The sequence below is a fragment of the Triticum aestivum genome, chromosome 3A (genome assembly GCF_018294505.1).
Source record: "Triticum aestivum cultivar Chinese Spring chromosome 3A, IWGSC CS RefSeq v2.1, whole genome shotgun sequence".
In the NCBI taxonomy this organism is placed as follows: Eukaryota; Viridiplantae; Streptophyta; class Magnoliopsida; order Poales; family Poaceae; genus Triticum; species Triticum aestivum.
This window is the reverse complement of record NC_057800.1, coordinates 695,022,832-695,044,879: the sequence shown is the minus strand read 5'-3', so window position 1 is coordinate 695,044,879 and position 22,048 is coordinate 695,022,832. Positions and strand designations below refer to the sequence as shown.

Genomic DNA, 22,048 nt, shown 5'->3' with positions numbered 1-22,048 from the left:
CTAATCTACAGTTTAGCGATGCAGGCAAGCACACAAACACAGATAAGTAGCATCAAGTCATAGATAAGATTAAACCATAGACAGCATCAGAAGCACGCCAAAGGCACAGGCAATGCACCAATCATTCTGGTGTCATGACATACTCCATGTCCAGCCACTAAGAGTGCTAGGTGCTGACCGGCCTAATGTTCGCTAGATGACAATCAAAATAAACTGCCATTGGCATAAATTGACCCGCCATCATGTACATTTCAAATGCTGTTAACCATAATGGGGTAGGAGGCGGCCCTAAAGAGGTATCCCCTGCAGATTCAGTATAGCGTTTAATCTAGCCAAACCTCGCCAACAAAATCCAGAGTACACGAGCTCTGCTTTGGTACCAAAAACCGAACCGCACAAAAAATTCCCCCAGATGTAGGCCATGTTCTAGAACCCCTTCCTGTATGTAAGCTTGGTTATCGATGAATGTTAGCTGAAGAACATTTCCTTTCTACTCCATGTAACTGCCAGAACTGTTGTCCACACCGCTGTCAATTGTCAAGCGATTGCATCTGGCCAGCAGATCATCCTCTACAGTCTGATATGAGTAATGGAATGGTTAGTCGTAATCCAGAAAGGAAAAACAAATTATGTAGTATCAAACGATGATGCGAGTGCAACTGAGTTCACCTTGTATGTTTGAAGCAAAAGTTGGCCACCAATCTGTTTCTCTCTTGCATAGCTGTCATAAGTTTGCATCAATGGAGCACTAACAACCTGCAACAGGAGTGGAGGCAGTAGAAGGATCAGAAATATGTCAGGAAATAGCATTTTGCATGATTCAAGCAGTTGAATTTCTGTGGTCGAAGACAATTAAGACATTTGCTAATTGAGCCAATCATAATAACGTATTTTACTTTCATACTAACATCTTATTTGGGCATTTTAGAAGCAGGACCAAAATACTAGGAACCAAATGTCCAGGACACAGATATTGGAAACCGAATATGAATCATCAAATAACACAACAGAAGAGGTACCAACCCTACATACTACTACTGGAAGAAGGCAGACATGTTCAAGCTGCAAAGTGAAAACATATTTATTTTTTCTTAATTAAAGAGAACCTTCAAACAGAGCTCTGTGCTATCACCCTCAGCAATACTCAGATAGCTCATCAATCTCATGGTTTCCTTCTCCATACAATCCTGAACCTACAGATATCACACATATAAACAGTGTTAAGAAACTAAAAAGAAATAAATAACACCTACTGACCCATTAGTTAAGATTAAATTACTGACCTTGGCAAGGTAATCTTGTAGAGGGTACTGAACAATCCATTCAGAACTTTTCCTGGAGTAGTAAGCATATGTATCTTGAACAACAGCATTTTTCATGAAGGATTTGACTTCAGAGCGACATATGCCACGCATAATGCCCATCAAGATGTCCATATCAGCATTGATTCCATCACGCTCTTGGCGAATCTGGATCAATCAATTGTTATGTACAGAAGAAAATGCTTTTAACAACAACCAGGCAAAAATAGCTATCTAAGAATTACCGAAGTCAGCAGAGCGTCTGATACTTCATGACTGAAGAAGGAAAAGACCTAGCAAAAGGAAAAAAGTCCATAAATATTAGGTAGAAAATGTGTAAGAAACATGTAATAAAAACAAACAGATGTAAAAACAAAAATATTTCTCGCACAACACTTAGTCACTTACTGTAGAGAAAAAAGAAGTGGCAGCAGTGTCTTCAAGACAAGGTAGCTTTCTTTGCTCAACAAAGCAACGGTCCAAATAGTTGAAGAAGCCAGATACACATTTAACCATGATACAATAGTTAGACCACATTTTCGCAAGCTGTCTCAAAAGGTAGCCATCTCTCTGGTGCATCAGATGGGGGCAAACCTAAGTACATAAGCAGAAAAAAGTCAACAGAGGGAAGAATGATGCATATCTTTGATGCTAACAAAGGCATTTCTTTAACATCCAAAGCAAAGAGATACATGGAAATTATAGACTCCCTCTATCCATATATATAGGGCCTAATGCGTTTTACGAGGCTAACTTTAGAGCAATAATATCTGACATGCAAGTTACACAAAGCATACCGTCAAATTCATACGTGAAAGGAGCTTCCAGTGATATAATTTTCACATTATACATCTCGTATAGTGTCAATCTTATCAATAGTCAAAGGCAATCTCGAAAAACACATTAGGCCCTATATATATGGATGGAGGGAGTATGATATCATGGAAATTACATATGCATGCAAGAATGTGCAAGTATGATATCAAACCTGCTGTCCTGTAGTCTGAAAAGCGTAGCAGCAGCACTTTCATTAGTTTGTTTTTGGTGCTTTAGTTAAGAACTATCACGAGAACGCAGGAAGTGCTGTGAAATAGCTATGTCAACATAAATCACAATATTCTACTTAGTTTTCAAATGAAAGAAATTAGTTCCAAGTTTCCTTTTACAACAAGAAATCCTACACAATATGTCAAAGATAATCTGTTCTCACATTATCTGGTTTGTAACTTGGTTCAAGATGACACAACACTATGATACTAAACTTTTGTGAATGTTATGATAGTATGGACATAAGCCGTCCAACACTGAGATCTGGAGAAACATGCGTCCATGCCTAAATAAGTTTTCCAATACTAGGTCAGCAGATATGATCTAACAGAGGAAACAAAAGTCAGTAGTTAAAAAACAAGATTTCATTTATCAATTCCTCACTCTTAAATGCATCGATTGGTTAGAACTACAAATACTGACTCGGCAATAGAAAACTGTGAAATGGAATGAAAGGCCGACATAGTACCAGTGCACGAACAGATTCTGCAAGTGTAGCCTTGTAACCATTGTACATCTCTTCACAATAGCTGGTTGTCTGCACCGCCATTCTATAAGCACAGCTGGAAAAGTATATGGACATATCATGTGCAACAAATTTAAGTGCTTCACTGGTAATAGTTAAGATATACATATTACACGTGATAATGATAGAATCATACTCATAGCAATTCATGTACTCAGCAACAGTAGGCCTTGTACCAGTGGATCCCTCCAAAATCTTTGAACATGTCACAATGCCCTGCTCCAGGACCTTCCAGCCATCCTCAAAGCTGAGGTGCACATTCATTTTTACTGCTTTGCTCCTGCAGTGAACTGAAGCAATGGAAATATCTGTAAGAAGAACTATTATGTTGGATATCTAACAATTGTTTACTATGTAAAAGGCATCAATTTCTGGTATTAATAATATCACCCAACATAGTTGGATATACAAACTCAATAAAGGCCTACGATACCATACAAACAATACTCCTAATTTCACTAATATACAATGTTCCAGGAGCCTTCATGTGCCATTTAGGAAACTAGGCCGCAACTTCTGCAAGGAGATTTGAAACTTTGTCTACGCATTTCAACATTCAAGTCTTCCATATTTAACTATAAACATATGATGCAAAACAGAAAGCCTATTTGTATATATGAAAGAAGACTCGGCCACAAGGCACTAGCACTTGTTGGATTGTTTGTACAAGAACATACGAGACACCAGGCACCCCACCAAATAAATTCTGCTAATGGCAGTCAAACCCTGGTGGGCAGGTTAGCGTTCTAGCGTCCCCACCAAATGAGTGACACTCAATTCACAATAGAAAGCCTACTTATATCCAAAATAAGATGAACGGGTGTGCTTAATACAACTATACAAGCACAAATTAAGGAAGAGAATTTAACCAAAGTTCAGCATTCACTGTTAATTTGTAGTAACAGAACAATACTACATGCATCGAGAAGGCGCACACAGGGTGGATCTAACAAGACATGTATCAAGAAAGCACGAACAGGGTCGATCTAACAAGGAAGCATGAGGCCTCAGTTAAACATCCCACCTTGGATTAGCACTAGTATTGCTCCCAGCAAGGAAAATAGGAAAATACCAGGATAAACCTATTTACAATTCGAGCAAGTTAGGGTTAGTCGCTACTAAGGAAAATTCGAACCTAGATGGGTGAATCTCCCCTCCCCACTCCCCACTCCACACCAGTCCGGTAGAGCGGGCCAGAGGGGAGGAACAGCGACCACACGATAGAACCGCTTCCGTGCTTCGACGGAGGAGGCCTGGGAGGGGAGAGGCCGCGCGGCGGCGAGGGTTCGATGACCCCGTCGGTCTCGCCGCGGCGAAAGGAAAAAAAAACTAAACCCTACGGCAGCGGCGGCATTCAGCAAGGCAGCGACGGCGAGCAGGCGACGGGATTCGCAACAGACCGACGGGGACGGACGCATTCGAGGACGGACCAGGCAGATGGATTCGGATTCCCGACCCACGGCGGAGCGAACAGACTGCTCGGAACGGAGCACGAATCGATCGGATACGGAAAAGCGGAATCAACCAGGAGGGGCGCGGGGAGAGGACGTGGAGGAGGTTACCGAGGAGGGGGAGAGGATCGGGTGCTGCTCGCCGTCGTCGCCGCCGCCGTCGTCTCGTGGGGTGGGTGGGGAGGGCAGCCGACGGCGGATGGGGGACTGAGGGGGGGAGGGGTTTCAGCTTTTTCGAGGGGTTTGGCACTTTGGTGCGCTCCTTTTTAATAACTTCTGGACCTATATATATATATATATATATATATACATATATAATTATTATTAATATAATATTTATGATTTAGTCTTTACTCCTTACCTAATAATTTTTAATTTTTAATTTTAATTTAATAATAAAACGGCTGTCACTGCTGCTCGTATGTTGTTGGCAATTTTGCAGAAAGATCCATGTGTTTTTGCGTATTCAACCCGCAATCAGCATGATAAATCAACCAAATCAGTTTGCGCGAGAAAAAGAAAGAAAAACACCTGCAGGACCATGCTCCCAATCCCATCTCCCTATCCAGCGCGTCGTCAGGACGGGGCGTCGACCCGTTGGCTGGGCAGCTGAGGTTGCTGCCAGCCCACCCGAGTTCGAGTCCCGGCACGAACGCGCGGTGCTCACGGAATTTCTTCTATAAAGAAAAGCCAACAAGGGTTAGCCCTTGGATTGGTCTCATTTTTTTTTTCTTTATCCAGCGCGTTGTGACCTCCTGCCATGCCCCACGGCAACTCACCATGCGCCACCAACCCCAGTGCTGGACTCTGGTAGTCGTCATCGCTGACGGAGTAGGAGGGGATATGGAGGTCGGCGAGGGGCATGGTCTTGCAAGCCAGGGTCTGACATGGTGTGCATGTGCTCTCGCAACACCGCTGCTAGGCAGTTAGCACATAAGCTGATTGATGAGAGGAATTAAAATGCTTCTGATTTGTTAGGCCCTCAATATTCCAAATTGAAGTCGAAGGGAAGAATGATCGAAAACAAATAGGTAAGAAGCCCATGAATTATTTGTCTTACAGGCATGCACGTGTACAACATGTTGATACATAGTTCCAGATTTCCGATGGATGCTGGTATCGTTGGCTAACATCACCGAGACTGTACATCATGATGGTTACCAAGACACGACAATGATCTCAATGTTAAGACCGAATGAAATACCATGACTGTAGATCTCTATATCGGTTTGGATAGTAGATGCAAATATTGGTTTACTTTAGTCCCACCTTGGTTTCATTGGGTATCAAGGAGTTGTCCTAGGAAATAAAGAAAGGAGCATTTAGGGAAGGAAATAAAAATGAGGATACTGAATATAGATTCAGAAAAACAATAGAATAAAATTGTGGACTGCATGAGTCACATTTGGACATCTCACGCTGCTCCGGATGATGCCGAGTCAGCCACACAACACGTGTTGCAGCCTACTGAAAGACAACATCAAGCACATGTTGAGGGCCAAAAGAATGAAGCAAAAACAAGATTGCACGTAAGGATCCGATGAGGTCTATCTTTTTGATCAGAGATTGAATCAATCACCCGGAGAAGAATTAGGCCAGAAATTAGGATACATTCTGAGAAAATGAAACTTCCATTAAAGAGGAGCAAATGAAACACTTTCATAAAAAAATCTCGTAGAATCGAGAATGAAGGTTTTATTCTATACATGCTAGATCATGAATTAGTAACTGCATCCATTATGATTGTTTTGACTTTGAAATGGGATATTTTAAGATTAAATCCCTGGCCCAAAATTACGCTACGGCCAGGTTAAAATTATGGCATTCGTCTCTTGATTGTAGCAGACTCTGTTCCACAAGGTCACAACTTTGTCATAGGGGCTAAAACATCAATGTTTTCAAGGCGTGGTGCGTGATGAATGACTACACAATGCTTTGCCTTTTTAGTGCCAACACTTAATAAGATTAGGGGAGCAGACATTGCACAAATGAATCCAATCATTATGTTGAATTAACAAATCTAACATCAGTTCATCAGTTCCGAACTTCGGATGATACAAGTAAGGAAAGTAAATAGAGATCCTTGATAAAACAAAATTTCTAATGAAAAAACTCAGTTACGATGTTGCAAACTGTGAAGACCCATCAGCATGGAGACCATCCAGAACCTAGATAGTAGTGACACTAAACATAATATTATAAAAGATCATAGTGGTTAACTTATTATTTTCCCGAACACCAATGCACACTTTCTATTATACCTAAGCAATGGCTCACAATGCGAAAATAGTGTTTGGTGGCCGAGCACCCTGCAGGCCGAAATCAGCCCCGTCAGTGCTCGGCGTGATCGATGCCCAGCATGCATAAAGCTACTGTATAGCGACTGTATTCATAGAATAGTCTGGTGTACAGTGCCCGTATTTGCTAGTATTAAATAATCACTGCTGGCTCACGTACACTAGCAGGCACACGAGTGCAGCACAGCTGCATAGCAGGCACAAGAGATGCAGCACACCTGCATGTCTCGTTCACGCGCGCAACAGTCCCTGCCTCATGTACACGGCACGGAATTGACTCGGTCAACATGTTTGGTTTTCTTATTTTTCCTCGAATTTCTCTTATTCAACATTATATTTGGTTTTCTCCTTTTTTTCACTTGGTTTTTATTTATTTTTTCTTTCGTTTTTCATTATACTTCTTCCCATACGCGAAAAACATTTTTTCCTTTCGTTTTTCATTATACTTCTTTCCATACGTGAAAAACATTTTTTAATAAGCGATCAACATTTTTGGGTATACACGTGCAACGTAATCCAAACGTTTATTCAATATTTTTCACAAACTTGTTCAACACTTTGATACTTTATTCAACATTTTTTCAAAATACTTGGTTGAAATTTTTATATATTCGTTCCGCATTTTTTTAGTATGTCTTCAACTTTTCAACTACTTTATTCAGCAATTTCCAAATTCTAGTTTAACATTTCCCATACACTCGTCAAGATTTTTTAATACATGTTCAACAGTTTTAAATTCTTATTAAACATTTTCAAATTTTTTGTTCATCATTTTTTTTCATATCTCTGGGTCAATGTTTTCTAATACTTATTTCAGCATTTTTTTCAAAATTACTTGTTCAACATTTTTTTCAAATTGTTGTTCAACATTTTTTAATATTTATTTCACCGTTTCTTCAAATACTTGTTCAACGTCTTATAAAATACATGATCAACTTTCTCATTCACATATGTATTCCATTGTATCAATTTCTTTTGTTTAGATGATAATGATTTCTTAGGTTTGCATCCCCCCCCCCCTTTTTAAGAACTATTACTTAACTTTTCTTAACCTGAAGCAGAAAACTCCACATTAAGCGAACCTTACTCAAAGGGAAAACTACAATTTGGGTTTTTTTTAGGGGGGGGGGGGCTGCATATTAGGTGATACACCAAGCAAAAGCAACACAAATACAGGACCAAACAAGAGATTTCACATTTGGAAACAGATCATGTCCAACTAAATTCTTCTGACAACAAACGATACTACGGATTCTGAGATTCGCTAAACAGTTGAAAAAAGTTACTATCAGTGTGAGGGCAAGCCGTTGCAATCAAAAAGCCGCTCGACAAGGTGTGGATGCGGCGCATTGATGCAGGTGGTTAGATCAGATTATAAGGGGTGGTACATATGTGAACACAAAACAAAGCACAACCATGCACCATCGGTTAACCGCATGGAGAAGCTGCACTGGAAGTCGCACTGGCACATAGATAGGTACTAGTAGAATGTCCGTGAGTTGTCACGGGCCTTTTTAGTTTTGTGTGGTTGCATCTATAAACATAATGCATGTCAAATTTCACATGTATAAAAGAACATTTTTTTTCTAATTTTCAGTCATTTATTTTCAATTTTTCAGGCCTTTTTTGTGACTATCGGATCTGCACAAATCGTAACGCTGTTTTGTTTAGAGAAAAATCTAATAAAAAGACCTTAAACTCGTAGAGCCCGTTTGAATTAAACCATGAAATTCCAATCCCTGAAATTAGCACTCCGTACTTATCGATCCCAGTCAATCCCGACCTTCTACTGACGTAGACCAGTTTGGGGCGCTGAGAAACAGATAATCCCTAATGGATCATAACTTCTCTCACCGACTAAGCGGGGCCACTTGTCACACACATCTTCTCCCCACTTGAAGGGCCCAAACATGTACGCCATGAATATTCACAACGTCAAGCATGCTAATCTCTTTTTCCACCATGCCATGGAGAGACAACCACTACTAAGTAACATAGTTATTATCTGCGAGTCTGCGACAAGTTAGTAATGTTGTCCGCATATTCTTGGACTTGCACGGGCATGCGAGTGAGAGAGAGAGAGAGAGTGAGAGTGAAGAAGAAGATGTAGATGACATGTGAGCATCCCGTTCGGGATTGACCCTTTTCCTGGTGTGATAAACAGGTCTAAAGACGGGATTGATCAGGATTGATAAATACAGGGTCCTAATTTAGAATTAAGAGTTCGTGAAGGGTTTTGTTTTTCCAGACTTTTCTCTTTGGTTTATTCGCTCGTTGCCTTCTATCCCTGTGTGGCGCGTGTCGGTTCTCAGTTGTTTCTCTCTTCGGGTGGCTATATTGCTCCGCACCCACACCCGGATTCGTTTTTTAAGAACAATCTTACAATCTGTTTTCACCCACACGATTTTTAATTATTTTTTGGGTGGTGGTCGGCGGCCCAGTAATCATTTTGTATCAGAGAGAGAAGGGAAGGGGAGGAGAGGCGGAGGCGGTGGCGGTGGAGGGGGGTCACCGCCGTCCGGGAGTAGCAGCAAGGGGTTAGCTGGAGGTCATGGAGCGCGGGAAGCTGCCGCAGCACAGCCCTGTGAAGGGGAGCCGCTGTCATGGAGGAGCAGGGGGAAGGAGAGAGGGAGGTACTGAGAGGAGGGCGGCGAAGATTTTTTGCTAGTCCCGCCACCAGCAGGGTTTCGCCGGTGATGTCGCAACCGTTCGTCGGCGCCGTTCGCGCGGGAGGTATGGCTAGTTATCCCTTTCCCCTCTCTACAACTCTGATTTTAGTTATTCCAGTCGTGCAGCTCTGTGTTCATCCCCGCGCGCCATGCGCGCAGATCCCTTGATGTGCGGGGGTTGTTTTTTCATCGTGTTTCAGACTAATTTGATGAGAATCATAGTAATGTCCGGGTTATTAGTTCAGCAGATACTTTTATGCCGCTCGATTTCGCGGATACAAAAATTTGGGGGATTTGCCCTCAGCATGTTTCCCCTTTTTTTCTTCAGATTATGGACGTTTTGGTGATGAAAATTGATATGAGTATACTTATATGTACTAAGGATCCACACACAAAGTGGGTTGGGCCTAGCGTATGGGCGGTTTTGTGCGCATGTATGTGTTGGGCAGATGTGCCATTCAGTTTTGTTAGTACTTTGTACGTAGTTGTTCAGGATTTTGGTAGTAGTTCGTAGTGTTGTATTTTGTTCTTAGCGTTTCCGTGATTTCTGAACAGCCAGGCATCTCTCTCTCTCTCAGCCGTTTCAGTGTTAGGTGTCATTTTATTCAGTTATGGTTGTAGTTTCCGTGGAAGGTGTAAGTTTATTCAGTGTTTCTCTCAGACTGAGGTTTCGAAATTAAGGTGCAGATTGTGTAACACGCAACATTTTAGTGATGGAGGTGGGGGTGGGGGTGGGGGTGGGGATGGGAAGAGAGAGAATCCAGCATGTAGGGAACATCTTCAGTAAGTGTCTTTTTCAGGTTCCAGTAGGTGCCGCTTTCTTCAGTTAACGTTTAGGGTAGGATAGTTAGCTAGTTTTACCAAGTCATTAATTCCCGAGTAACAATGATCAGCGCGCACCATGCCGGCATTTATTTTCTGATTTTGTAAAGCAATGTCCAAGGGGAAAGTTCCTCATACATACTCGATGAAAACGACACTGTCCATCTAACAAATTTTTTTTTGCACCGAGGCGGCGGCTGCTGAAGCTATGTTTGCAAAATGGGGGAAATACCCATCCGTGTTTTTTTCAACATATTTTACAGCTTGTAGCCTTTTCTCTTGTCCGCTATGTGGAGTTTTTCAGTTTGCTTCCATTTTTTTACTTTTTCAACAGCAGGGTTGGGGATTCTTGGGGGGCAGAGATCAATGAGTGGATGCCATGAACCCAACTACGACCCTGATGACGGTTCGCGAAACACTGAGAGTTGCGATGAGAGCATTGCATCTAGTGATGAAGAATCTGTTTCGACGAGGAAGAAGTTATTAGAAGATGCTTTATTTGGTTTTTTAGAAAGGAGGTATCCATCTCTTTCTCTCATGTGCTTTCTCTTCTTTTCTATTTTTTTCTAGACCTATGGTATGCACATATTTTTTAATCTCTTTTTTCTTTCCATTGCGAAAGTATCTGATATAAACATCTTTTTCATATGTCATCTAACAGGCAATCAAATCACTCAAGATTTTTCAAAATTCTGCAAGAATGTCGACCTCGAAACTGAGGTATTACACTTTTTTGTCCTCTTCTTTGGTCCTTTTTTCCTCTTCGCTTTCATTCTTTTTATGTTAGTTACACCTGACATTCCACTCATGATTATTGCCTTTCAGCAGGATAAGAGGCAAAAGGTTATGGGGGCAGGGAGGCATGTGTTCAGTGTGTTTTCCACAAAATACTTTGCAGATATCTTGAGGCATATGTCCAGTGGTTGGAAGGATATGATCTCAGAATACGGGTTCGAGCCTCTTCTGAAATTTAAGAAAACTGATATCCCGTAAAGATTTGTCCGCTGGATTGTCGAATGTGTAGACATAATGTCATCTCAAATCATTGTTGCTAATAAGAAGATCATTTCTATCTCAAAGGATTCAGTTCATTGTGTGCTGGGCCTGCCAAACTGTGGTGATTTATCGACACAAGACAAGGATAGTGTGAGGAACTTCATTTTGCCTCGGTTCAGCTTGACGAAGATGCCAAACAATACTTTCTTTGGAGACATGCTCATATCTTCTGATTTCCTCAGTGAGGAAGACACTTTCATATGCTTCATGGTGATCGCAATGTCGTGCTTCCTTTTTCCATCTTCCAGGGATCAGATTCACACGGAGTTTTTGACCTTGCTTGTTGATTCAAAGCACACAAGTGGTTTTGATTTCTATGCGCTTGTGTATGATTGTATACTTATTGGCATCATCAAGTATGTGATTTCTGGCAGAGTAACGGGCAGGATACCAAAGGTGTTTGACTTTTGCTCGTACTGAATGACGGTTAGTCTTTTTTAAGTGTTTTTTTCTGCATCCATTTGTTTTTGTTTTGTCTGTTCTGTGTCTCCTTTTTTTTCTATTGGGGAAGAACAGATGCACTACTGCAATCGACTCTTTAGATTTCAGATTTTGTACTGTTAATGGATGTTAGTTAAATATGAAAGTAATCCAGGATAGGTTGTCGCGGAAATGAAGAGCCCAAGGTCAGAAGAGTAATAAGTTTGTGAAGCATAAGCAGAACCTAATAATTCTTACAGCTTTAGATAGAAGAGAAAGGCCTGGAGATGTTCATACCTAGGGGTACTCACAATACTTCTTGATACTTTGGTTACTTCACGTTTTCCTCGCCATTTCTCTCTCCAGACCAACCTATGCAATTTTTGAAATCCATCCTCATAAGATAGATGGGCCTATCAGTGTGAAATGCACATATGTGAAATTTATTTATTATATCATTGAAATGCACATATGTGAAATCCTCATAAGGTAGATCTTCTTAATGTGGCTTTCAATGTGAAATCTATTTAACCTCACAATATCCCTTTTTTTCTTTTGAAAAGTTACTTTTGCCTCTCTGTCATGTTCCTTCCTAGCTTGAATTTTGCCAATAATGATTGTTGCTGGATTATTTATTGTCTAGTTAGACACAAGCATTTTCATATTAGTGTACGTCCTGGTACATATGCACATAGTCGGAGGCGGCAGACCCGGACTCTGCAGGCTCGCGATGGAGTGCTCCCGCGGTGCCTTCTTTCACTCGCAAGGACATTCAGATGTACCTCCACATGAGACATGATAGAACCACACAGGTAAATTCTCATTTTTCTTTGTTCCTCTCGTGAGCTTCAGTTTTTGCTTGTTTCCTAGGAGCATGAACTATGCTTGTGGGCGTAGAGATAATATGATAGTTATTCTATTCAATCCATGGCCAATAACAAGTTATAGTAAAAATAAAAAATTAGTGTCTGTCAACTATGAAATTGATTAAATTGACTTTAGTGCATAGGGATAATTTGATCACGATTCAAGCCATGGCCAATAACAAGAAAATCAGTGTCAACTATAAATTGATTAAATTGGTTTCACTACAATGGATAGAACTTTTTATATAACAAATCGAGTATCTTAACGAGCGAATGTGAGGAATCTTGTTCTGGGGCGACCAGTCCTCTTGTCGCTCAATCTGCTGCAAGCACCTGCGGTGATGATGGGTAGGAAAAGTGGACCGAGCTATAAATTTAAATTGTTCATAACAATTTGATTAAGTTGGCTTCAGTTCATGGAAGAAGACTTGATTTTCTCGGTCATCATAGTAGAGGTAGAGCTCCCAATGATCAGTTGCTGCAGATCTGAGTTGTACAGTTGGAAATTGGTGCAGAACAATTAGCTTAGAACTATGGGCCATTGACTTAGGTATAGGAGAGTTAGTTCAGAACTATGGTCCTCTGATTTAGGTATAGGATAATAATTTGTAACCCATTTAAGTCATAGCTCAGGAACCCATTTAAGTCGTAGCTCATGAACTTTCAGACAGACTATGCTAGACATAACTTTATCTGCAAGTACATATGTATAACTTTCATTTGATAATTGCCTCAATAGAGGACTGATAGAATAGCAATCGCACGCTAAATTCTGGAAAGCATGATTAACAAGTAACTGGCAAATATAGACTGGACACATGAGAACTTCAGTAACAGCACATGGTGACGCATTAGAGATATGCATATGGGCAAGGCATTGCGATGCATTCAGTGCACGGGGTCTTCCGCTTAGCTGCAAGGTCCGCGTTTCGCTGAGCCCGCAATGCCTTCCTCTCATCCGGTGGTATGCTCTGCCTGCGTGCTCTTCGACGGGCGTTCATCTCTTGCCTCTGCTCAACTGGTATATTTTTACTCGCTGCCCTTCTACGGGCATTCCTCTCATCCGGTGGTATGCTCTGCCTGCGTGCTCTTCGACGAGCGTTCATCTCTTGCCTCTGCTCAACTGGTATATTTTTACTCGCTGCCCTTCTACGGGCATTCATCTCTTGCCTCTCCTTGGTTGTCAGATTTTTTCTGACAGCCCTTTGGCTTGCATTCCTATCTTCAATAGTTCTATTTTTTCTAGATGCTCTTCGACGTGCATTCACTTCTTCCCTTTGCTCGGGTGTTAGGCTATCTCTCCTTGCTTTATCACGGTTCCGTCTTTGTTGATTTTTGTCTTCTTTAACGCTTGCATGGGAAGCAATATGTTCAGCACCACTCGGTGCTCCTTGAGGTGCTGTAGGGTTTTCTGCATGGCCAGTGTGTAATTTGTTAAATCCAAGACTCACATTGAAGCAATATACCTAGTACATGGTTAGACTTAATAAATCTAGATGTATAGATGACCATACTTCAATGGTAGAAACGCCGTGTGAAAGGGTAATACCATTTGATGTTCCCACATGCTCCTGTGGCTCCAATGCTGTCATGGTACCAGCTGTGGGAAGCATTGTAGCTGATTGGGTGGACGCTTCACATATGAACATTCTGTATGACTGTTCCACAACAACAATTAAGATTACAAGATGGTCAGCTTCAAATCATCAATTAAGACATTATGTCTCCACAATTTGTTAGAGAATACAGGTAGCTTTTTCCCTTATCATTCGACATATTATAAGAAAATGTTGCATGGATAATGATTAACGACCTTTGAACCTTCACCATTGTGGTTCATAGACAAAGTAAAATAGTTGGTGCTACGATTTAAGGCAGTAAAGATGCTATGAGGGAGAATTCAGACAAAAAGGGCAAAATAAAATACTGTAATAGTAAATGGTGCCGGGATAGTTTTTTTTTGAAACGGGCAAAAGATTTGCCGCATATATTAATTAAGAAGGAGAAGAATGTTTTGTTACAGGCCCGCAACTACAAGGATTTTACTCTCTCGGAATGATGGTCCCTAACTTTTTTGCGCCTGCGGCGACCCAGAGTTTAGCTTCAAGCTTGATGTTGTTGAGCAAGATTGTTGGCAGAGAGGACTTGTTGCGGAAGACCCTCCCGTTTCGTTCATTCCAAATAGACCAAGATATTAGCATGGCAAGGGAAGTCCGGGCCTTGCGATTTGGCATGGAGATGTTGGAGCGGTTGACCCACCAATCTTTGACAGATTGCTCAAGATGCCATGTAGGAGTGTGAAGGTGCTCAAGGTGTAGCCATTCATTGACCAAATTCCAGAGGCGAATGGTGAATCTACATTTGTAGAAGAGGTGGGCGCCGGACTCTTGAACACACTTGCATAGGGGGCAAAGGTCGCAATTTGGCCACCCCCGCTTTGCCAGTCTGTCAACTGTCCAAATCCTATCTTGGATAGCCAACCACGCAAAGAACTTCACTTTAGGTGGCGCCCAGGCTTTCCACACCGCATGTGGCATCGGAGAGTGTGTAGAGCCCATGAATTGTGCCAAGTAAGCGCTTGCCGACGAGTATTGTCCGTTCTCAGTGTGCTTCCAGATGATTTCATCCTCGACGTGCTCCACAAGATGAAAGCCATTGATGAGAGTCCAAAGGTTTATGAATTGTCTAATGTGCTCGACGGTGAAGCTTATCGTGATCTTAATCTTGGAGATCCATGCATCATTGAGGAGCGCATCCTTGACTTTACAATTTTTCCTCGAGGATGCCTCGAAGATAAGAGGCGCGATTTCCTTAGGCTTCCGGTCTTGAACCCATGGAGCTTCCCAAGAGGGGGTCCTCGCCCCATTACCAACCGTGATTGTTGTTCATGCGTAGAAGAGGTTGAGGTCCATCTCATCGCAAGGATTTCCCATGCCGACCCACATTCTCGTTGGTTCCTTCCACTCGAACCAAGGCCATCTCAGTCTTAGGGTTCTTGCAAATTTTGTTGTGTTCAGTACTCCGAGTCCTCCCCTCTCAAAAGGTCGGCAGACCACGTCCCAGTTGACCTTGCACTTGGCACCAGTCGTCCTGTCCGTGCCGGACCAAAGGAATGCCCTCGCAATCTTGTTTGTGCTGTGTAAGATGCTCGGGGGGACAATCAACGGCGTGATGTAGTAGACCACTTGCGAGGCGAGTGAAGATTTGACAAGTGTGGTGCACCCGATGGTGGTGATGTTGTTACCCTCCCATGGGATGAGCTTAGCCGCCGCCTTGTCCTCTAGGAATTGAAAGTCCACTTTCTTGAGTTGCCACACCGAGAGTGGAAGCCCCAAGTATCTCATCGGAAAGGAAGCCCTCACCGCCGGCAAGCTTTGGGTGATATGCTCGAGGTTTAGGTGTGCACATTTGATTGGGATGAACGAGCTCTTGCTGAAGTTGGTTTGGAGGCCTGAGACCTCACCAAAGCCTTTGAGGATGGCGGCGAGGTTGTCAATGTCTCGCTTAATGGGCGCCATGAATACCGCGGCATCATCCGCATACAGGGAGGTTCGCATGATAGTGCCTCTACCCCGGATCTTGTGGAGTAGCCCCTTTCTTGTAGCCAATTCGAGAAGTTGTTGAAGGGGGTCGATAGAGATGACAAATAGGAGAGGTGACAAGGGGTCCCCTTGCCTGAACCCGCAGCGGTGGAAGATTGCGGGGCCGGGCACCACATTGAGGAGAATCCTGGATGATGAAGAGTTTAGGAGAGCAGCCACCCAATTGCGGAACTTGCATGGGAAACCCCTCCTACGCAGGAGATCGAGGATATACTCCCAACGCACTGAATCAAAAGCCTTGCGGATGTCAAGTTTGAAGAGGAGAGATGCAGTCTTGCTTTTGTGTAGCTGGCGTGCGAGATTCTGTACATACATGAAGTTGTCGTGGATGCTCCTTCGCTTGATGAAGGCACTCTGGGCATTGGAAACTAAAACATCCATGTGAGGTCATAGTCGGATCGCTAGAATCTTTGCAATAATTTTTGCAATCCCGTGTATGAGGCTAATCGGTCTGTAGTCGGCAATGCCCTCCGCCCCATCCTTCTTGGGAAGCAAAACCACATTTGCCGAGTTGAGCCAGTGAAGGTTGGTTCCATGGAGGTCCTGGAAGAGGTGCACCACCCGCATCACATCCCCTTTGATAGTGCCCCAACATTTACTGAAAAAAATTCTGGTGAACCCGTCCGGCCCGGGCGCTTTATCCTTTGGCATCTCGTTAATGGCCTCCTTCACCTCTTCCTCGGTGATGCAGTCGTTCAAGGTGGACAAGTCAGTTTCCTCTAAATTTAGCTCCCCCCAGTTGAGGTCTAGCGCACTGGGGGGCCCTTGCCCCATGACGCTAGAGAAGTGTCTATGAATAATCTCCTCTTTCATCTCGTGCTCAGTGACCCACCCTTGATTGTGCTTTAGCCTATGAATGTGATTTTTCCGTCTCCGAGCATTGACCCGTCGATGGAAAAATTTAGTGTTTGCATCACCCTCCTTGAGGTTGGTCAGTTTTGTGCATTGTTTCTTGCGGGCCCTTTCAATTACTGCAAGGCTAACCACCCTCCACTTGAGCTTTGTCCATAGGTCGCTCTCCTCGTCGGAAAGGGTCCGCACCTCTTGGGCTTGGTCAAGCCGGAGGATCACCAGCAGGGCGGCATGCAGGTGGATCTTTGCCTTAGAGAATAGGCCTCTACTCCATTCCGACAGGCGAAGGGCAGTTTTCTTGAGCTTGTGGTGGAGCACGTGATATGGCTCGGTGTGGTTTGATGGCTCATTCCAGGCCTTCTCCACCACCTCAAAGAAGTCTGGCATAGAGGTCCAAACATTTTCAAATTTGAAAGCCCTAGGCCTCCGAGGCCCCCTGTCGTCTACGAGTAATAGGGGGCAGTGGTCCGACAGAGAAGAAGACAGAGCATGAAGAACATGGGTGCTGAATTGGACATCCCAATCAGCATTGCAGAAGAAGGTGTCCAACTTGCACAAAGTCAGGTTTTCTCGTTCATTACTCCATGTGAAACGCCTATTTTGAAGATGTATTTCTTGCAATTCACAAGTGTTAAGGGCGGCCCGGAAGCGGTTTATGCGGCTCCTATTAACATTTCTTTTATTCTTGTCGCTAGCACGAATGATTTGGTTGAAGTCCCCATTGGCTAGCCACATCACCCCATTTGGTGGCTTTTGGCTGACGAGTTCGTTGAAGAATGCATCCTTGCATGCAGGATCGGTCGGGCCATAGACTGTTGTTAGTTTGAAGTGCACCTCGGTGCCCTTGACATGTATCATGGCTGAAAGGCAGAATGTCGTGAGGGTGATGTTGCTCACATCCACGACAAGCTCATCCCAAAGGAGCAGGATCCCTCCTCTAGTTCCAGAGGCAGGTCTTTGGGCAAACCTTTTAAGCCTTTGCCCTCCCAGGAAGGCCGCTGTGTAGCAATCGATATTTTCAAGCTTAGACTCTTGCAAGCAAACGATTTGGCACGATGATGCGGAAATAGTTTCATTGACCGTAGCCCGACGATCTGGATCATTTACTCCCCTGATGTTCCAGCTTAGGATGTTCACAGGTTGCTCTAACATATTGGCACCATGGAGACACATAGGCAAGAGCTAAGGCAGGAATAACTAGCAGTCAGCACTGCAACCACGAACAGAGTAGCGACCCTCGATGGACATGCCCATCCGAGGTAACAAACATCGGGGAGCACACAAGCTAACCAAAGATGAACTAACATTTGAAACTTAAATTGCACAGGCGTAGAGCTGGAGCATCAATTATTCTTCTGGTGCATGCCTCGCCACATCGCCAGAGACCATCTCATGGTCCAGGCCATCCGCGCCGCCGTGGTTGATGAGCGCGTCCTCCACCGCTGTTGCCTGCACATCATCGACCTTGAAAAGGGCCCTCAAGGCCGCCAGCACGTCCAGGGGCAGCTGCTCCTTGAACATGGTCGAGAGCTGCAGCAGAGCCCGTTCAGTGACATCCTCTCCATCCTGGACAATGCCCAGGTTACAGCAAACCAGCAGTTCTGCTGCCTTGGCAGCCGGAATGGCCTTGCGTCTTCCTTCCTTGCGTAGCCGAGCACTGGAGCGGCGAAGAGATAGGCCACCGGTGCCATCACGAGCAATGTCCATCCCCGCCATCGTATTGCGCCGCCCGGCAGCCATCAGTGGTAGGGAAGCCCTTGGGGGATCCGCGATGATAGGCTCAGGGCACGGCAGAAACAGAGGAGCGGTGTCTTCCGACACCAGCACCGTGGCCACAGGGGCGGCAGGGGTGTGGGATGACACCAGCGGCAGTGGCGGCATTGTCGTCGAGGTCGGGGATGCCTCAAAGCCAGGGGCGAGCCGGGGAAAGCGATGGCAGCAGGGAGACGAGGTGAGCCGGAGCGCAGAGCACGACGGCGCCCCGCGCCGCCGCGGACATCGAGGACGCAGCCGAGCCGCCATGCTTAGAACCAGGCGTTGATGGCAGCACCGACGTCGGGGAGTTGGGCGGCGTGAGGTTGTCGTGGGCGAGACGGTGGCCAGATCGTGGAGACGCCTGACGCACCGGGCTGCGACCCCTGACCTCGTCCCTGGTGGTGATTGCCGCAAGCATACCCATAGGCGCGACATCGTGGCGGCGGCCACCACCAGAGCGATCACGGGAGCGGTCCTTGTTCGCCCCGCGCTGGCGCTCCCGTGCGTTGCGGGAGAGAGACCGACGGATGCGGTCGCCCCACCCCGTCCGACCTCTTGATCCATCTCTACCGCGGCCGCCGTCGCGGTCGTCGGCATCGTCGCGCCGCGCGTTGCGGCGGTCGTCGCGAGCAGCTGGAGCCGCGCGCCGGCGACCAGGAGGCGGAGCACCGTCGACGATGCCTGGGTACCAGATGAACTCGTTCACGTCTGGGGCGGGAGGGTTGTCACCGTCTTCGCGTGCGTTGGAGTGGTCCTCATGCAGGTCCAGATGAATGAGCATGCGGTGCCGCAGGCCACGCCGCCTACGCCGACGCTGGCCGCGTGCCGGCAAAGTGAGCCACTTGAGCTTTGGGATCGCGTCGGGGTTGGCGGTCCACGCCCACAGCGCGAGGTACCTCGTGTCCTCCCTTCGCAGTGACCTGTTCTCGATGTAGTCCAGAGAGCAGCCGCGCCCGATGACGAACATGGCGACGTAGTTGTTCCAGCCATGGACCGGGATTCCTTCGATGCAGAGGCGCACATGATGCAGCTGGTCTTCATTCTCAGCATGGGCTTCCAGGCGCCAGGCGCGCACGAAGATGTGGAGGCCGTCATGGTGGAAGTCGCCGCGGTCCGTTGCATTGGCGCAGTGGTGCTGGTACATGAACCAGACAAAGAACTTCTCGGGGTAGTGGCGCACGACGGTGACGTCCGCCTGCCTGATGCCGAACTTGGCAGCGAAAGCTGCCGCAACAGTTGCAGCGGGCACGTCGTCGCGAGCCCCCTCGAGCCAGGCGACAGCTGCGTTGCTGGAGAGGAGCGCCGATTCCTCCTGCATCTTCGGGGTGGCCGGGATGACCACGTAGTCCACCTCTGGCCTTGAAGCAGCGTCTCCAAGTCTGCGGGCCATTGGAGCAGCGGCGGCGAGGTTGGGGAACACGGCGGCCGCTGCAGGCTGCTGGGGAGGAAGCGCCCAGCCTCGACCCGCACCAAAGCATGGGGCAGTGCCCTCCTGAGGCACGACAACAGGACGGGGTAGCGGCAGAGGAGCGATGAGGTGGGCGAGGTAGCTCAGCGGGCGCCACTTGTTCCGGCAGTCGCGGGCGCGGTGGTGGTTCTCCAGGCAACGAGTGCAGCGGATGGGGTCTCGGCAGTCTGCAGCTCGGTGTCCGGGGGCGATGCAGCGGCAACACCTCCCTTTAAGCCAGCTTGGGATGGAATGCGCCTTGAATGCCGGCGAGGCAAAAGCCGGGCGGCGCGGGGCGTTGCGTGTCCGGACGAGCTACCAGCCGCCGGTCACATCAGCCTCCTCCTCGCCCCCCGCACCCGGGCTTGAATGCCCCGCAGCAGCAGGCTGCCCACCGCGGTTGACGCCCGCCTCGCCTTGAATGCCCTGGGCAAGCAAAGAGCGCGAGGAGCCCGCATCGCCTTGAATGCCCTGGGCAAGCAGAGAGCGCGAGGACTCACACACCGCGGCCTGAGCCAGCAGCCCATGCTGCGCGACCAACGGAGAAGCAGCCACCTCCTCCTCGACGCCCGAGCCTGATGCGACGGCTGGGGCAGGCTGGCGGGGCGGCGGATCCAGATCTGAGCCGAGGGATGGCGCGACGTCAGGCAGCCGCTGCAGAATGGCCAGAGGAGATGGAGCAGCTGGCCACTTAGCCAGCGACGGTGGCGGGGGCAGTGGCATGGACCAGCAGGCGAGGAAGGAGCCACGCACGGCCGGCGAGGTCGCCGCCGCCGATGCGGTCGCCTGAGCAGGGGGAAGCAGAGCGGTAGGCATATTCTTGTTCTGAGGACAATTGTTATGTCTTAGAGATATTTAGGTGTGCCGGGATAGTGATTAAGCCCCTTTGAACCTTCAACACCATGGTTCATAAACAAAGAAAAATAAATAATAATTACCTACATACGCAGTTTTTCCTCTGTGCGAACATTATTGTCTTCTGCAGACAACTAAATTTTAATGAATTTGTATAAGTTTGCTAGGTGAGGTTGCATTTCTTATTGCCCAGGTTGAAAGTCCCTGGAGACCACCAGCGGTCGATATGCAGGTGAGCGTTGTGTTTCATTCTTGAAGTTTATTCAAAGACGTGGCAGAATATTTCTTGATAAGTGATTTTGTGTAATTACAACCTATCTGGCCTAGGAATTGCAGAAACTATGAGAATCATTTTTTTTGTAGTAGTTCGCCATGAAGATCCACAAGAAAGACGGCACCACGTCGGAGAAACAGATGGCTCTGTCAAAAGGTGAACTCACCTTCGGGTGATGAAAGCGACGCTGAGATGGTGATAATAAACTCATGTGACCTCCATGGTGACCTGGTGTGATCTCCCGGTGATGTATCGTCTTGGTGACCTGGTGTGATCTCGCAGCGATGTATCGCCTTGCTTGATGGAGAAACGTACTACTTAAATACATACTCCTACCAAATATGGTGGAGATGTTTGAAGGCATAATCAATCTTGTCGGGCTTTCCTTATCTCGTGCATGATGTTTAGTATATAATAATTAGACTAATTATTGTTAGGATTCTCTGTGGGTTTTTCCCATATATATTACTTTTGCACTACAAGGGTGAGGAAGGCTAATTGTTGTTAGCACGTACTCAGGCTAGGAGGGTGGGAGGAAGGCTACGATGGTGCTGATTTTTTGCGTTTGTTTCCATATTATTGTTTGGATTCTTTTGAATTGTTTCCATGTATGACTTTGACGTGGGAGGGTGTGACGAAGGGGTGGTGAACGAACGAAGGGGAGGCGAACGAGCGAACGACGTATGAACGTACCATCACAACCGCAGACTCCTCCTTTAGGAGTAGAGATATATTACTTTTGCACTACAAGGGTGAGGAAGGCTAATTGTTGTTAGCACGTACTCAGGCTAGGAGGGTGGGAGGAAGG

At 45.9% G+C, this 22,048-nt stretch overlaps 1 protein-coding gene, 1 long non-coding RNA gene and 1 pseudogene across 7 annotated transcripts; 1 reads left to right on the top strand and 2 right to left on the bottom strand.

Moving 5' to 3' along the window:
- Positions 1 to 47: 47 nt before the first annotated feature.
- Positions 48 to 4,573, bottom strand: LOC123063283 (cullin-1). 2 transcript variants are annotated; one of them, XM_044487021.1, is made up of 9 exons: positions 4,437 to 4,573; positions 3,011 to 3,164; positions 2,818 to 2,911; positions 1,710 to 1,895; positions 1,547 to 1,594; positions 1,284 to 1,469; positions 1,107 to 1,193; positions 670 to 756; positions 48 to 577 (listed from the first exon to the last, which is right to left on the bottom strand). In XM_044487021.1, the coding sequence occupies exons 2-9, from the start codon at positions 3,136 to 3,138 to the stop codon at positions 491 to 493; spliced, it is 903 nt and encodes a 300-aa protein (XP_044342956.1). In that variant the 5' UTR covers positions 3,139 to 3,164; positions 4,437 to 4,573; the 3' UTR covers positions 48 to 490. The 2 variants fall into 2 exon arrangements, with proteins under 2 accessions (XP_044342956.1, XP_044342955.1); XM_044487020.1 differs by having other exon boundaries at positions 2,818 to 3,164.
- A 4,365-nt stretch (positions 4,574 to 8,938) lies between these two features.
- LOC123063282 (uncharacterized) lies at positions 8,939 to 21,832 on the top strand. Of its 5 annotated transcripts, none has more exons than XR_006430235.1 (6): positions 8,939 to 9,355; positions 10,451 to 10,631; positions 10,775 to 10,833; positions 10,939 to 12,401; positions 21,126 to 21,198; positions 21,330 to 21,832. It is a non-coding gene; the product is annotated as an uncharacterized lncRNA (long non-coding RNA). The 5 variants fall into 5 exon arrangements; XR_006430236.1 differs by having other exon boundaries at positions 10,448 to 10,631; positions 21,134 to 21,198; positions 21,333 to 21,831; XR_006430233.1 differs by having other exon boundaries at positions 10,448 to 10,631; positions 21,134 to 21,198; positions 21,330 to 21,831.
- On the bottom strand, positions 18,091 to 20,054 carry LOC123063281 (uncharacterized; annotated as a pseudogene).
- Positions 21,833 to 22,048: the final 216 nt, after the last annotated feature.

What these genes read in the sequence shown, in the direction of transcription:
- LOC123063283 (XM_044487020.1), bottom strand. Translation starts at nt 3,138, where the DNA reads ATGAATGTGCACCTCAGCTTTGAGGATGGCTGGAAGGTCCTGGAGCAG. An exon ending in CAGAATCTGTTCGTGCACTG is followed by an intron (nt 1,896 to 2,817) that starts GTACTATGTCGG and finishes TTATGTACTTAG; the next exon opens with GTTTGCCCCCATCTGATGCA. An exon ending in TTTTGCTTCAAACATACAAG is followed by an intron (nt 578 to 669) that starts GTGAACTCAGTT and finishes TACTCATATCAG; the next exon opens with ACTGTAGAGGATGATCTGCT.